This window comes from Plectropomus leopardus, chromosome 5 (assembly GCF_026936395.1).
Source record: "Plectropomus leopardus strain MGB_pleo_1.0 chromosome 5, ASM2693639v1, whole genome shotgun sequence".
In the NCBI taxonomy this organism is placed as follows: domain Eukaryota; kingdom Metazoa; phylum Chordata; class Actinopteri; order Perciformes; family Serranidae; genus Plectropomus; species Plectropomus leopardus.
This window is the reverse complement of record NC_142180.1, coordinates 23,783,385-23,800,908: the sequence shown is the minus strand read 5'-3', so window position 1 is coordinate 23,800,908 and position 17,524 is coordinate 23,783,385. Positions and strand designations below refer to the sequence as shown.

The 17,524-nt window shown below is 40.2% G+C and overlaps 1 protein-coding gene across 1 annotated transcript in view; it reads right to left on the bottom strand.

Annotated features, from left to right (window-relative positions):
- Positions 1-234: 234 nt before the first annotated feature.
- faf1 (Fas (TNFRSF6) associated factor 1) overlaps positions 235-17,524 on the bottom strand; it is an 83,008-nt gene continuing 65,718 nt past the window's right edge. The window contains exons 16-19 of the mRNA XM_042480971.2: positions 17,193-17,273; positions 16,491-16,568; positions 11,171-11,386; positions 235-494 (exon numbers count right to left, since the gene is read on the bottom strand). Of these exons, the coding sequence (XP_042336905.1) occupies positions 411-494; positions 11,171-11,386; positions 16,491-16,568; positions 17,193-17,273 (459 nt within the window). The 3' untranslated portion in view covers positions 235-410. The remainder of the gene's footprint in view (positions 495-11,170; positions 11,387-16,490; positions 16,569-17,192; positions 17,274-17,524) is intronic.

Below are 17,524 nucleotides of genomic sequence, written 5' to 3'. Positions count from 1 at the left end.
GGGAACGTGAAGTCGTGAACAGAGAGAGAGAGAAAGAGAGAGAGAGAAAGAGAAAGAGAGAGATGGTTGTTAGGGAGGTGAATGTTTGGCTGTGTGCTTGTGATACTGTCTTTGCTCCTCTGTGCAACACGTGTACACTGGGGATTCATGTGCCACGACCAGGCCGAGGGCAGAGAAGCTTACTTGCACTTGTGTGTCACTGGACGTGCATGCCAGTGTGTTTATGTACGTCTGTGTGTGTGTGTGTGTGTGTGTGTGTGTGTGTGTGTGTGTGTGTGTGTGTGTGTGGGTGTGTGTGGGTGTGTGTGTGTACTGTAGGCCCGGACTGGTGGGGCCCATGCTCGGTGACTAGTGTGTGTCCAGCCAGTTAATAAGTCAGTCAGTCCTCTCAGCTATCAGACGACCAGTTCCTATTCTTTAGCCTCCAGGAAGAGCGTCTCCTGCGGAAACAACTTGGCCTCCAGCAGAGTCGATCCTGGATCCAACTGGGTGATCTGAAAAGACACACAGTGGTGGGAAGCAGAATGAATATATATTAGACCATTGCCAATCAAATGACTGCGACTAATGATTCTTTTCATGGATTTTCTCTGATTAATCAGTCAACAAATTGTCAGAACATACCTATCAAAACTTACCAGATGCCAAAGTGTCATCTTTAAATTCACTTTTAGTTCAACCAACAGTCTATAACCATCCTAAAAATTAAATTTACAGTGAAACAAAACAAAGAAAAGCAGCAAATCCTCACATTTGAGGAGACTGAACTAGCAATGTGGAACCAGCAAATGGTTTGTATTAAAAAAAGGAAAAACAATCAACAAATTTGTTGGCTTACAATTTTCTGCCAATGGACTAATCCATCAATTGACTAACTGTTTCCTCACTGCTTAATGCCTTGCATTTTTCCTCTGTTTTGGCCTTCCACACTGAACCGCTTTTTTGAAGAACAGTGAAAGAGATTTAAACCAAAGTGCTCAGCACACTGGACCAAAACACCAGTCTTAGTAAGAATAATGTTAGACAAACCTTTAGTTTACAGGACTGTGCCACACAAGCGGCTATGTTTGGAAATCTCCGGTTTCACACCAACACCATCTAAACCACTTAAAAGTCCTCGTAAGATTTACCCCTATTTGTGTGCAGGGTTCCTGCAGTTTAAAGCATAATTGAAGTGTCTTCCAACCCAGAAGCTTTTTTCCCATGTTTTTGTTTGAGTGACTAATGGGATCAACAATGAAATTGGTCCAATAGTGAGTGAGAGTGCTGCAACTAGCAGCTGTAAAATAGGCTGTAGTGTAACCACTCAGTGCATTTCAGCATCATCAATTTAGGTCCACTAAAAGTACTTTTTTTGCCATTGACAGGCTCAGATTATTATCATAAATGTCTGACCACATTATGAAAAGGATCCCTACAGAGATAGACCTTTATGTCAAACAGTAAGATCCTTTTTGTTTAACCAGGAACAGCCCGAAAATTGCCATTGCCAAACCCACCAGACTCCATTTCAGTCAACAGTAATTTAAGCATCTATAGAACCAGCACATTTTCACATCTTAATGGGTGAATTAAGGGTTTATTTTAACCAAACTAGAGTGGGTGACGGTTGTAACAGCGCACAGACGAACTTAATTATTTTTGTAAGTTTTATTTTGTTTCTGTCGATTCTGAATGAAAACTTTTTTATTATTGTTGCTAGTAATTAAATTTAAGACCAATTTTAAAATAACCAAAGTTAAATAAGAGCATGAACTGAAATCAATTACTTAGGGTTAGGGACAGTTTTGCTCAAATGTTTTTCATAATGCAAAACATTACTTTTTGGGGAATCACGTGGTGTTCCTTGGTGAGTTTTCTGGGCTGTCTGTGTTTTTAACTCCATTGACTTGATTCCCATCATGCAGTTTGGATATATTTTTTGTATAAAAAATACACTGAGCTTCGGTCGGGTTCAGCCATGCTGCGAAATCTAAGTAAATAGACTATTTTTGTTGCAATGGCACTTCCTCATGTTGACCAGGGTGCTACGACAGCTAGCTAGCAAACAGTTGATCCAAAATATGAGTGTTGCTGTTTTTGCTCTTCTGATCTGTGCAGCGTTAATGTGACAGACATTTGGTAAATTATAAGAAAAAAGATATTCCCAATTATTTTGAGATTTTACGATGGAACGTCAGAAAATGTGACTCATTAAAACTGCTTCTCATGTGTTTGCTTTTGAAAAACTTTTGAAAAATTGATTTAAGACATTTTAATACAAATTAAGATATTATTTTTAGATTAATTAATTTAACACATTTTAACACTTTTTGAGTATCAGCGGCAACTCTGAGTGTAGACAAAGCCTCAGTCATTCTGCACTACTGAAATCCCCCCATGACTGTCTCTCCATATAAGCCCTGCGATCCAGCCGGGAGAACAGTGTAGCTTTACTGCTGGGTTCATTGAATGTGTGTGTGTGATTGTAAGAGAGTGTGTATTATTCTAACATCATGTTTTAAAAAAGTCTAGGCAGTAATCCGAGCTTCGCTTCCCTAAGAGGACCATCAAGTTTGTTTTCTTAAAAAGGCTCCAATCCAGAACAAACTGATGAAGGTTACAGCACAGGAGAGAAAGAGAGAGAGAGTGTGTGTATGTGTGTGTGTGAGTGTGTGAGAGAGAGAGAGAGTAGCAGGGATTGAGAGGAAAACTGTGTGTTTTTGATGGCTAATAATGACTAATTTCAGCTGTGACAAAGGTCACACAGGAACGTAGCTGATGCTGTGGAGGAGAGAAACATTTATCTGCGTTCGGTACTCTGCATGACAGCTATTGTGTAAAAGCAGAGGAATAATGCAGTGCCACCCACAACGGAGCTGATCGAGTTAGCTGACATGAAGGGGGTCTGACCTATGTTTTTCTCTTAGCTTATGTGAGCTAATCACTGGAGGGGTTATGTTACATCGGGCCAATCTAACACCTGGGCTGAATGGGCGAGGTGGTGTGACACTGAGATGTGTCCGGGGCTTATCTGATGACTGCTGCGTCAGCCCCTCTGATTAGGGCTCCTATTCTAACCTCACAGCGGGATAATTAACTAGCTCCCTGTACCTGCTGTAGAAGGTCGGGGGGGGCAAGCTCGCCTGGTAAAGGTCGACCTCACAACAAGCAGAGTGATAGCTCTGAGACAGACTATTGTAGGAAATGAAATGTGAACTCTGACCATGAACTGAACCACAACGTCCTGCAGACTATATAACAAGTTCCCTGTTAGTGCTAATAGTGTCCTAACAAACAAGCATTTTAGAAAGTATAAATCCATCTTTATACACAAATCCAATCATTTTTAGGAGGGCTACTTTTGAAATGTTAAAGATTTCTAGTTACCCTGTTAAAAATCAAGTTCTGCCATTATGTTAATTACTTAATCAATTACATTTGATTACTTTTTGATTACTTTTCTAACAAATATGTTCAAACTGAGCAACAAAGCTATAAAGTTCTAAAATGTTGAGTGCATAAGTGTTGCACCTCCTTGTCACAATGGCTTTACTAACCTACGCTGAAGAGAAATATGCCAAAAACAAGGCATTTCTGCATGGCGAAAAGATGCGAAGTAACAGAATGAATGTTATATTCTATTCTTCGTAACCCCCTTTATGATTACCAACATGTAAATTAGTAACTGTAATTAAATTACACATTTTTTCCCAGTAACTGTATCCAATTACAATTCTATGTAATGTCTTATCTAAATACATAATTCCATTACGTGTTACTACTGTGGTTTCTGCTCAACACTGAACACACAAACACAAATCTAACTTGATTTTGGTCATTTTACTTTTTAACCTCTAAGTAAAGAGCTGCCACTCTTAACTATTTAAAAACTCGATGAGACATGGAATTGCTCTTTTCATATTTTTTTAGTCATTAAGTACTAGTAACTAGAAAATATGCTGATACACATCTAGATACCAACAGCCGTTGGGTTTAAATTAAGAACTGAATTTGTCATGGGGTTTTTTGCCCCCATAATAAGGTTTTCTGGGGGAGTTTTTCCTTTGTCGATGTGAGGGCTTACGGACAGAGGGATGTTGTATGCCATAAATGCCATCTGAGGCAAATTGTGATTTGTGAAATGGGCTTTATATATAAAATTGACTTGACTTTGATTTGTTACACGTAATGTTTGTTTGTTTGGTTGGTTGGTATTTTTGTTTGTATGGTTGGTTTTTTAAAATTATTTTGCACTTTTTATATTTTTAACTGTAAGAGACATCTGTGTTATTGCTGCACTAATTATCAAGTGAGCTGTATCAGATATAAGCTTGTTGGCCAATTCTGATATTTTATTTTGAAGCTGATATATGCCGATACCAGTGCCATGCTGATATTATCATGTATCCTGACTTTTTCTCGCTGACCTCCATGTCACCTGCTCTCCCTGCCCTGTCGGTAACCTCATGTTTTCTCTCTCTCCCTTTATGTCCATATTCTGAACTCACCAGAGTGAACAATAAAAGTAATATTATTGGTAAGTGGTGCTTCTTGCCATTATGTTAATGATATGAATGACTAATCATTTCTCATCTGAAAGGCAATGATTATGATTATTATATGAAGAAACATTGATTGCTGTTCTGTACCTATCCACAGCAGTCAAGCAATGGCTTCTGCTGAGCTACAGCAACACCATTCTGACACACCACACACACTGCAGTACACCATAATACTTAAACCAGTTGTAATAATAACAATAATTGCAAATTGTTATGTTCATTTATGATCCTGATTAAATTTGCGAATGCTTATTCCGGACAGCGGTGCCTATCTTTTATTTAATCATTATATTTAGGGGGAGATATTGAACATCTGGGATATATGTCCCCCCCCAATATATATTTCATAATAACAGCCTATCAATCAACACATTTAAACTTTTGAGGGTGTTTAAGGACTTAGAGAAAAACGTAAGGAAAAAAAAGAATGCAAGTAAATTGGGGGAAGGTAAGGAAGACACATCAGCATCAGACAACCAATCTATCACCCATGGGTGTTTGGAAATGTCACACCGTGTGCACGTCGGCGGTCTTTGACTCCACGTCTTTCATCTCCTTGTCCTCATTTCAACGTGTCATTAAGACTCTTGACTTTTCAGCAGGGTCCCTGGAAGCCCAGTGTGGGCAGGGAGGGGCTGCCACATCAACCTTATGCCCCTCACCTAGTCAGCTGCCTCATAGCACAGCAGGGGAGCGAGATGAAGGAGGTAAAATGGTGTGTGTGTGTGTCTTTATGTGTGTGCTGCAAACATATTCCATCCCAACGGTGGGGAAAACGACCAACAGGGCTGCTGCGTTCATTTTCCCACCTCAGGAGCAGCGCGTCGCAAATGGCTGCCATGCTAATGAACCCGACAGGCTGTTATGACACCACAGCATCAGGTAGGAGTAAATGAGGCTTTGGGGTGGAGCAGGTGTGTGTGTGTGTGTAGTTGTGTGTCTGTGGTCTACATATAAGCTGTGTGTGCGTGTGCTCTTAGTAAATTCGGGATGAGAGTTTGTGCTCGTCGTGCACCAGGGAGAGACGATGGGGGGAGAGCAGCATCTGAGTCTGAAAAAGAAAGCAGGGAAACAAGATGCCACACTGACACAGGAGACGGGCGCCATCGGTGATTGTTTACATTGTTATCCAATTAACAGACCATAAGCATGGAGGCATCTGTCAACAAACAAAGCTGTTGTTTTTCCTCTGCTCTGCCTAAGCCATTTTCTCTCCTCCTGTGCCTACACAGCCATGCATACATTCATACATACATAACATACATACATAAGACAGACACAATCTCCGCTTTGCAGTTTGTTTTTAACCTTGAGTCAATATAATTTCCATCAGCCAGTTTAGATCAAACCAATCAGCTAAATTAGGGGCCGACTATTTTTAAAGATGAAATTAATTTTCAAAGATTTTCATCTCACTAAATAGCATTTGTGGAAAAAAAGGTTTTCCAGTTGTTAATTAAAAATACACAAATGAAAAGAATAAAACTGAACTGAAAAAAATGGAATTGAACAAAAGCAGAATTTAAATAGATAATACAATATCTGGAGGCTCAGCATTAAAAAGCCTAAAACTGGAACCAATTAAAAAGACAGATGGTGCTTCTCGGCAATCTTTGATATTTTGTCTTCATTTCCCTATGAAAAATTGTATGACATAAAATAATCAGCTAATATCAACCTCATGTATTTGGCATTATCAAGCAGCAGATTTCAACGGTCAAAACCACATAATTAGCACTTAACGCGAAGTTTAAAATAAATACCACAATTGTAAGTCACTTGATTCAAATGAATAAAACACACTGATAACAGGGGAGGCGACACTAAGCAACGCTCCGCCGTGAAAGAAAAGAAAGGGAAAATAAACACAGGCCCTCAAGATGTCCGTTTCCAACATAATCAAACGTGCAGCTGAAATAACGCATTTTTAATGAAGCCATTACAGGCCCTACTATGTTAATTAAAACCAAATAACTTGTCTGTTTTAAACTAGTGTTGTCAAGTGTTTATTTGGCCAATTACAAAAGCAGTGGGAGATCATTATCTGCTGCCAGGAGCGTTGACAGCACGTAGCGCTGGGGCGTGAACAGAAAAGAACAGAGCCGAATACGAACTTCAAAGGGAGTAATGCACCGCACAAGCTGGACGAGGGGCAAAACTGAGGGAAAAACTGAGAATGTGGAGGAAGAGAAAAGGAGAGAGTGGGCAAAATAAAGGCATAAGAATAAATAGTTTTTGCTTAAAAATAAATGTTAAATGGGTATTTTTGAAAAGGTAGAGAAAGAAGGATTTTGGAGGGTAAGAGTGAGAGGGCATATGGAGAAGGATACAAAGGCTGGAGAGCAAAACAAAAGTATAATTAAGGAGGGAGGTAGAGAGGCAGGGATAGAAGGAAAGAGGAGGGAAAAGGGAGACAGAGGGAGGGAAAGCTGGAAGGACGAGGAGATGGAAAGGGCTAAAAGTGAGGAGGGGGTTGAGATCCTGGGGGTAAAACTCAAACTCTTTTAATACTAAAGATTTACCCTTCAAATGTTTCAAAATGTATAAAAAATGCTTTGCTATGAATCATTGATTGTGTCTGGTATAGTTTTTCCACAAAAAATTCAATTACCTTCTCAAAAATTACTCAAATCTTAATCTTTTTCCCTCCTTGAAAAATCCAGTATCTACAAATATGCAAGGGGATGACATGAAGCAAAGGGACAAGGACTGAAATCGAGCCCGGGCCGCTGCAAAGACCTGAGTCTTTAAAGGGCAAACACTTAACCAGGTGAGCTAGAAGTCGCCTCCATTTCATAAATCTAACAGCTGAATGCAACACATCTGCTTCATTAAAGAGTTCATTCTCAGCATTGGAGCAGTGGAGGTTTCATGTTTCATACCGGACCACGATGGAGTTCAAAACTAGTTGTGACATAAAATCATCTCGTACGAACATGTCATTGACAGCCTTCTGGTGTCAAACTGTGCATATACATCATGCTGCTCGATGAAGCTCAAACATCCAAGAAAACTAACAAAAAGCAAAACATATTTTTAAGTGAAAGAGGACTTTAAGAGATCAGGGAGATACCAGCCTGTAGACGTGGCCTAAGATAGAGCCACATTTCACATTCAGAGCTCACGCAGACTGCCATGCAGCTCCCTGAAGCTGTGGGTTTGTGTTATGTTCAGAGAGAATATTATAAGAGCAATCCTGTGGAAGCAACTTTGAGTGAAACTGCTTTTTAAATAAACCGCCGCGGCTCTTCCTGTGAATACGATTCTTTCGTGATAGCAGGACAAGAAAAACAAAACACACCAGTACAACAGATGTAAAATCTATTTCAGTATAACACACAGCTTCTTCTGTGCCACTGTTTATTAGTCCTGCATCTCAGGTTTTGTCTAAGAATCATTGGGGCGAATTCACTGACAGAGCTGGAAGACGGATTAAGAGGAGGTGAAATAGAGTACAGTATCACAGTGAGAAAACTAATACACTGCTTTGACAGTGTTTGGGTATCTATGAACAGCCGGGCAGGAAGAGCTGACTGCCGATTATTATACCGGCAGTCTAAACATGTTCACCGCGAGCTGAGGGAAGAAGACCTCAGGCCTTTCAGCAGTGGTTTGTGCTCAACAAGTATCAAAGAAAAAGGAGGAAATTCTTGAATGGAAAGCTGAAAACTGAAACACTAAAAGTCTCCCCCTCCTTCCTCAAACTCGCTGACAGTCATAGAAACGGAGAAAGGGTTAGTTCCCTGAGCACGGCTAAGCCTAGTACAAATGATGCCAGTGTAAGGCCTGCTGTAGTGCTGAAGAGATAAGCCACTGATACCAAATGTTGGGGAAGAGACTGAGTCCAAAAATTGGAGACTAATAGACGGTTATCGGCGGAGAAATCCTGAATCAAAGACATCATCTGTCAAGGGCGTTTTATCTCAAATTGTCAAAAGTTGATTTATTATTAGGAATAAATCTGTGTTATCAGATTTACTTATTCGTAATATAGTACTTATTCTGGCCAATAATGTTGCGTTTTAGCCAAAAAAATATTCGACACAACTTGGGTTGTTTTACAGCAGAATGTACGTAACTGAAATAAAGCAGGCTGACGAGGAGGGAAATAGCAAAAGAAAGAGTGACACTGCACAAAGCTGCTGAAAACTAGAAAAGGGAAAGAAGGTTTCAACAGTTGTGCAGTATTACAAATGCAATAGTGGTCTATCCTCTATCCTCTGATCCTGGCAGAGCAACAGTGAGAGCGTCTGGACGGGATGGAGGCTTTCTATGCTCCCTCTCATTTAATTACAACACAGAGCTGCAGGATTAGACAGGGGCCTGTGTTCACAGCCTCATACTGGCACTACCACTGAGCTGCTTCTCTCCTCTCTTTCCCCAAATCTCTCGCCTTTCTGTTTTCTGGAATTATCTCCCATCTTCTTCTTTTTAATATCTTCCCCACTTGTCTTCTCTATCCTTTTCTCTTTCAGACTGTTTCTCTGATTAAATCTTTTCTTTGTTTAAGCTTTTGTCTTCTCTGTTCTCTTTTTCGACTAGTTTCTGCAGTCACCATCCTCTCCTCGCTTCTCTACCCCTCTAATCCTCCCATCCTGTTTTTGCCGGAATTTCATCTGCGATGCAGACACATCTTTATCTCTGTCTCAAACACATGTTTACTCTTGATTATAAAGAGACAACTGTGAATCCTTTAAGTGACAAAGTTGTGAGCGGGGCATGTGTTTGCTTGAAAATATTTGTGCATGTGTTGAAGTGTGTGATTGTGACGAAATGAAGAGTGTGAGCTACCCGTTAATGTGTGTGTTAGTTTGAGGTGTTTGTGCCCCGGCGGTCTCTACAGACTACGATGGCACACTGCCTGGGCAAGCCTACACACACACATACACACACACACCTCTATACAACCGCCACCACCCACCCCTCCTCATGCACTCCTCTCTTGATTAATGGAAATCCCATTTTTGTTTCCAGCAGCATGGCTAATTAAACTGGTAGTTAAAACAGCGCTCATTAGCTCTCTACCACAGAGCGCAGCGACCGAGCCCCCTAATGACTGGATGAAGATGGCTGAGTGTTGCCGGGCGTCAGCAGAAGAGCCATAGAGAATACTACTGTTAGTGCTGACAACTGTATCCTACCACAGTCATAGTGTACTGTATTCACAATGGACTGATACTAATTAATATTCACTGAATAATACGTGAGCGCAGGTGGATGGATAAACAGTGGGCTTAACTTGCTCCATCACAGGTACGAGCAAACAAAAACGACGACACATCAGCGCTGCTGCAGCACACAAATTATGAAAACTGATGAGAAAATACAAAAGAAATCTAAATCATCAATCAGCCACAACAGATTGAATAACTATTGTCCCTGCTGCTTCTTCACTCACAGCCATCGCCTGAGGTTCAGCCCGGGCCTGAGCGGAAAAGCCAATTACAGCTGTGGATCTCTCCAGCTGAGATGTTAGCTGTGGCCGAGAACACTGCGTAACCTGCTGATACTCTTGTGCAGTGAGGATGAATTTAGTACTTGTTTGTGTAGGCAGAGAACTGTTATGAGAGGCATCACAAAGACAGAGGCTGGATAACAGGATGATTCAACTGCCTTCTGAGTGAGACGTCGTTTTCTCTACACTTTTGAATTTAACAGCTTCCATGTATTGGTCTTTTAAAAGGATAATTTGTTGATTTTCAGCCAGCTTTGTATCATAACAATGTGGTTAGTATGTTTAAAATAATTGTAGTAAACTTCCTTCCATTTTACCAGTGCTCACACCTCCCTGCTTATCTTTCTGCTGAAATTTTTGCTGGCTTTAGGGCTGTCACTCAAAGTACTTGCGCATTTTCGTATGACTGTACCACGGACATAAGGTATAAAAGCGTATCGAAAGAGATATCAGCCCCTGTTTCTGTCTCTCACTATCAAACTCAAACCAAACTATAAAACTGAGCAGTGCTAATCAAATATAAACCAAGGTTCTGTCACTATATTGATAATTTGTCCCCTTTCAATACCTTCAGAAGCATATTTTAGTGCACTGTTTGGCTGAATTTGTGAACAGGAAGTGGGCACATACTGTTTCCTGTATTGTAAAAATGGAGGCTGAAAAAACTGACAGCAAACGGTAAAACTGCGCATTGCTGATCAAATATGAATCAAGATTCTGTGACGTTGTTGCCTATTGCGCTGCAAAAAATGTTTTCAGAAAAATATTCTAACTCACCTTTTCACTGTATTTTGATATTGTTCTTTAGCAGTCGGCCACCATACTGTTTTCCTTCCTGTGAAAAAATGGCCAAGCCCATATCCTGTCACGCACCAGCAGGAACGTCTACTGGTCTGGAGTGGCACAGAGTATTCTGGTAGTTGTAGGTGTTTTACTTACCGAGCAAAAAGAAATGCCACAACCCTTTTACCGTTTTCTCTTGTCATGTAACAACAACTTCAAAAGTTTTTGCATCTTTTTGCTGCAAAGACTGCCTAGTTTTATGAAAGGACTATCTCTCCAGCAGTGAAATACCTCTTTAAAGCCCTTTTGCCGGACATACATAAACAAAAAGGATTGGTTATTTTAACATGTAGACTTTCTAAGTAATAGAGTAAAATATACCACTGACATTTCTACGAGGGAAGGTGGTGAGGAGCTTGAACTCTTCAAAGGGGTATCCCTTGGAGGCCACAAAGTCGAAGAGGACCTGAAGCTTACAGCTGCCTAGGAAACGCCTCTCCAGAAACTCGCCACTTGGTGTGCGGATTCGCAGTTTGCTGATTTGCTCTCCTGAGTCCTCGTCGGGCTCTGGTGGTAAGGCCTGCTCCAATGACAAGCGGATTGCCTGCAAGGGGAGGTAGAGAAAATCCAGTATTTTGGTCAGTACAGCACAACAACACCTCACAATCACTAGAAAACAAATACCACGAGAAAAGTCCAGAGTCCTATTTGGCACATGGTTGTAAATACAAACCAAGGACTCCTCAAACGCTTAAAAATATGACAATTTTTCCTCTCTTCACAAAATGATGCGTTCTCTATTCAATGAATACTAATCCATGAAAAATAATCAAAGAAATGAAAAGACTAACATTAAGTATGAACATCTCTTCCAGATAAAATGGTGAGTGTGTTGACTGAGGGCAGAGATGTTTACATACAGGTGCTGGTGGGATGCAGCTGTCATTACTGGTGCTGCAGTTCTTTTTCAAACCTATTAGCATTACAAAGTCTCTCTCTATTTTTTATTACCAGCCATGATAACACTGTGACAGCTGGTATTGTTTTTACCTTGTGAGTCTGTCTGTGTGTCATCATGGCAAAATGTGGAGACACCTATTATAGCAGGAAGTACCACAGAAGCTGTTTTGAGCACTTCGCCAGGTGTTTTTATGTCTGTCTGTCTTTACGTGGACAGATTTTGTCACCGCATCAGCATCACAACCATGCAAGATTCAGAAACAAAACTCTACAGGTGTGTAGTTGAGATCACAATGAAAGCCAAGATGGAAGATGGGAATGATCCAAGCAAGGGGGGCTGAAGTAGGGGGGTGGGAAGTAGGAAAGGGGTCACTGCTTATTGATTCTAAATATTTGAAATGGTTTCAATGCTTACTTTCCACAGTATCAATACATCGGTACCAGCTGCACTCCCTTGCTCTCTCTTATTCTTAGTGTTTACTACAGTTTACAGCCGTTTTCTGCTATGAACCAGGATGAGATGAAGTTGTTGTTGTCATGTTATATTCCCTGTGATATTAATTATGGTATAAAATAAATATATTTTTCAAGATGTTGTGTCAGTTATGAGTTAGAAAGTGCAGTATCAAGACAACACTAGTTTGTTGACAGCAGCATCAGCAGCAAAGTAATGTTTTGACAAGAAGCAAACCTAAAAAACTTTATTAAAAATTACTGAAGGCATTTATGTAAATAATAAAATAAGTGGATAACTAAGTATTCAGGATGTTTACCTTCAACATCCTACATCCTGTAATTTAATTTATTCTTTTGACTGCACATTTAAAACACCATAGTAAGAGACACGCAATAACTGAGAGTAACTGAGTAAGTGCAGGAAAGACAGGAAACCAGAAAGCTTATACAAAGTCCCCTGGAAGACAAGTATAAGTTTTAGATTTAATAAAGTGTAACTATAAAAAAAAATATCAGCACTGGCTCTCTGTTTATAGTAAATTTATACCAGAGATACGACAGTAACACTGGCAGTTCTGGAGATGACGACACACTATCCAAACAAGTACGAAAGACAAGCCAAGAAGTTGCTCCCAGAGTCTGATTGCAGAAGTGTTGCCTCACATTAATTAAAGGACCTTCTTGTCCTGAGAATGTTATTGAATTAGTTGCCCTGTGTCTCACCCTGTTCCCTATAGCTTGGTGGAGCTCAGAGGATTGCCAAGTAGAATATCAGTATGTTAAAACAGCCAAGTGTTTTCCTGGTGCTTTGAAGTTTTTTTTTTTTTTTTGGTTTTTTTTTTTGCTGTTGCTGAGTCTGTTAGGGAAAGCTGAGATTGTGCCTATTGAATATCTCAGAGTCTACCACGGGTAAAGCTAAGTTTTGTTCAATAAGTGCTTATAGCTTTACAGACATGAGTAATAATAAAAATCAAATAATATTCAGCAATACTGTCAGCACCAGAGTATCTTATAGCACAAAGACAACTATCAACTGTCATCTTTCACAGCAAAGCTAATCAGCTCTCCTGTGCACCAAAAACCGCGCTTCAGACACTCCCTGGAGCCCTCCTCTTCTTTCTGCTCCTGCCCCTCACCTCCCTCCTCCCCCGGCTTGTTGTTCCTGTTTGGCCAGCCGGGGAGCATATGCTGTGACAACATGCCCCGGCTTTATTTACACACCATAATGCAATTATATTTCATAAGAGTGTACAACAGTAGCTCATTAGCAGCTTCTGGTGTTGGGTGGGCAGGGTAGCGCGCGTGCCGCTCCACCATCAGCTCCCTCAGGTATAAGAGCTGATGCTGACTGAGTTAAAGGGGCCCCTGAGGACAACCTCACACACAGACACACAAGTACGCAAAGAATAGACACGAGTGTGTGTGTGTGGTGGTGGACATACAAATGCAGACCGGCAGTCAACCACAGACACAAGCATAAACACCCGCACAAGTGAGAGGTAGCGTCCCTAAAGAAACCACAGGACACGCGTCTGGTCGAGCCTCGGGCCCAGGCTGCTCCACACAAATAATCACAAACATCTATCCGTCCATTTATCTGCCTCTCCTGCTCCGCTCAGCTAACCACAGAAAGCAAACAGATGACGGGTGGGAGTAGGGGGGTGGGGAGGTGCACCTGACAGCCACACAACTGTATGCTAAGACCCTCTGAAGGAGGTAAATAGTAATGTCAACCTACACACTGCACATGCACCACTCCCCTCAATTCACCAGCTCCTACTCTCATCTCACTCTTCTTTGCACAAAGGCACAAAATCACAGACAAAGCATTCCCTCTAGCATTGTCTGCTCTCAGGTGGCAACTAATGTTGTTGTCTGCAGTTTCTGTCACAGCACTAGGCTACTACCTCAAGACTCAAGTGAAAATAGTAAGCCAAAAAAGCAATAAAAATATATATCTTCAGTTGTAGGCTGGGTATCGGTACTTAAAACTCAGTGATGTAGTGGTAGTTTATGAAGTTGGTGCAGGATACCGTGGAGGAAGTGGGTATACTCTCCTTAATATTCCAATAGCTTCTTGGCTGATAGGTGGATATACTATAAACAGCCAGAAAAATAAATGGGTATACCCAGTATACCTGCTATTGACCAAAATAACCCATTACCAAGTAGTGAAGCTGTGTTACCAGCATTGTATTGAATGCAGTAAAAAAGGGTATCAAATGAGGTACTCTATTGGTATCAACATCACTTATACCGGTATGATCTATTTTATGTGTTTTTATGCTGTTCTGTTGATTGTTGAGAGCTTTTGGATGCAAGACATATTTCTGTGGAAACGGACAATAAAGTGTTATCATATCTTATCTTATCTTATTTTCTTAACAATACTCAACCCTTAAGTTCACAGGTACAGGTAACAGCTTACACAATGAGCTCTTTACCCTCTGAGGTTGAGGATTTAGAGTGCAACAACATTATAGTTTTATGATGTCAAAATATAAAAAAAACTAATCCTGGCACAGTCTTAAGATCTACTGATCTTTATTGGAGGATGTTCACAATAAGTGACAACATACTAAGTCAGGAAAGGTAAAATAAGCAGTTGCCACTATGAAGTGTTCAGATTAAGAGCATCATCTGTAATGCAAATGCTAAAATCCAATGCTAACTTGAATAGGAATATGCAAATGAAGACACTTTTTTAAAATTAAATAAAAACTTAAATAAAAAGCTATTGTAAAAAAAAAAAGTAATGTGTGATTCAAGCTGATGCGCGCAGCTAGTGAGTATTTGTTAACATTATTGGTATTCAAACTTTATGTGGTGTCCTATTGATACTCTTGTGTATGTTTGTTTTCTTTTGCCAGCCAAAAACTTTTCAGAAATGACACAACAATGGAAATACTTAAGAATTTGAATCAATGAAAAGAATTACTGCTGAAACTGAGAATGCCAATTCATAATAGTCTTTCAGTGGTTCAGATCCTGCTTAACACTTTAAGAAACCTAAGTTGCCATTGTCCAGATCCAGCAGCTGTTGTTGGCTCTAATATATATGGATATTTTATTTATTTATTTACTTGTTTATTTGAAAAGGACAAATGCATAAAACATTGATTCATACATCAAATACAAAGTAGATGTAACGTATTCAGGTTTGTAGTCAAAGCTAATTTGCAGCACCTGTCCAGGTTCGGCTTTTAGAATTAAAATATGAAGTGTAGGAATACTGAGCTTGGAGTATTACAATACAAGAATACAACACAACATATACAACAAAATACAAGAAAAAACTAAGTGAAAGTGGAGACCAAAATAATAACAGAGACAAAAATGTTTAACGTTTTATATCTAGACTATAGCACAAGAACAACAGTATGTTAGCACAGGAGACACCATGGAAACCACTGAGCTTGGGCAGAGAAAACTGATATAAGTAGGAAACACGAGGCCATAGTGGCTATTGTTGTTTAAAATACACAAGCGCACACACGCACTTTGGTTAGTGGACTACAGTGATATAATTAAGAAGGGCCGATCTGGGGCTCTTTTGTTGTTTTCTGTTTAACTTAAGTGACAAATCACCTGAGCGAGCCGAGTTACCCAATACCTCTCAGGGCCCTGAGGCTTCTCGGCTGTTGAGTAAACAACAATCAGCCAGGACTACACTGTGATACTATAGACTGTATTACAACATTGGTGCCATCCTCACAGACAATTATTGTTCTTCTTGCATGCGTGACAGTGCGTGTCTGCCTGTGTGTGTGTGTGTGTGTGTGTGTGTGTGTGTGTGTGTGTGTGTGTGCGTTCGCCCCCTCTTCACATACAATAATTGTTTTCAGGTGAATGTGTGTTTACATAGGATGTGTGTGTGTGTTTGTGCACATGCCCCTGTACATGAATTGCCTCAGTCTTTTGTCCAATATGAGGCTGTGCGCTATACTAATGTAAAGCAGTCAAACAAAACAATAACTGTGTGCATGTTAGGTGACATTAACAGGGATGTGCATCACTGTAATTAGGATATTTCATTCTTCTGAAATGGCTGTATGCCTGTTCGCCCACGCTCCACACGCTCCACTGACTGGCAGGCTTCACCAAAACCACAATCTAATTGACTCATTATTGTGAAGTGAGAGCAAGACAGATAAAGAACGACAGCACAATGGCACAATCACTGTGTGCTGGCAAAACATATCACTGTTCAGCCTCGCACTGATCAAGTTGGAATATTAATTTAGGCAATTTGCATAATGTGAGTATGATGTGTGTATGGCTTTTCTTCTCACCTCCTTCTCCTCCTCCTGCTCCTTTCTCATCTGTTCCAGGCGAAACTGCTCGGCCTCTTCCCTCTCTTGGGCTTCCCTCTGAAAAAGAAATAAATAAACTTTATCATATGGGATGTAACAGCCAAAACAAAATCAAAATATGACATGCATTACTGCAGACTGCTACTAGAAAACAATGCACAACTATTTAAATTTCAGTGAAGCAAATGACCATAAATCAGAATTTATACCGTTTTGTCTCCATGAATGAGCACAGCATAGGTTACATTCATCTGAATGACTAACATTAGCTAAAGCACATAACAATAGTACTACACTCCGAATGTTAGCTTCATAATAACCTAACATTAGATGTCAGAGTACATAAATCTGAAAATATAAAGATATTGAATGATTATGCTCTTTTGTGACAATCAGTAGGTCATAAATCCCTCTCCTTTCACATTAGCACCTTGTTTTTACTTGGTGACTATTTTTGAATTTGGAAATTATTTATTTATTCATTCATGTATATTATGCACCATGGGGGATTTGCAATTTGGTTATATGCTTGTTCATATGATGACAAAGTTCTACTTCTATGAGGTGATGCCTGTTTAAGAAAAATAATGTAAAATCATAGTAGTGGTGCTAATGCTATTTCGGTAAAAACCTGTCCTGCTGCAGTGATTCAGGTGAAAAAGGTGTTTTTTTTAAAAATACCTTTTTACGGTCAGCCTCTAAAGACACACGGTAGGCCTCGTCCTGTTCTCTCTTCACCGTCTCTCTTGCCTCACGCTCGTCCTGGGTAGAGAGAGAGGGAGAAAGAAAGTGGGGCCCATTAACTAACAACATCATAAAAGGACACACAAGGACAAAACATCTAAGCTGAGGTGCCGGGTGTGGGAGCCAGAGAGAACTCAGCAAAAGAAAATGCAGCATGTCAAGTGTGGTTACGTACAAACACCAGGTATGAAAGAGTAGCACCAGAGGGGATTCATTGTGACCGGCCTGTCATTTACCATACCCTGAGCCTCTTTTATGTTTCCTCATCT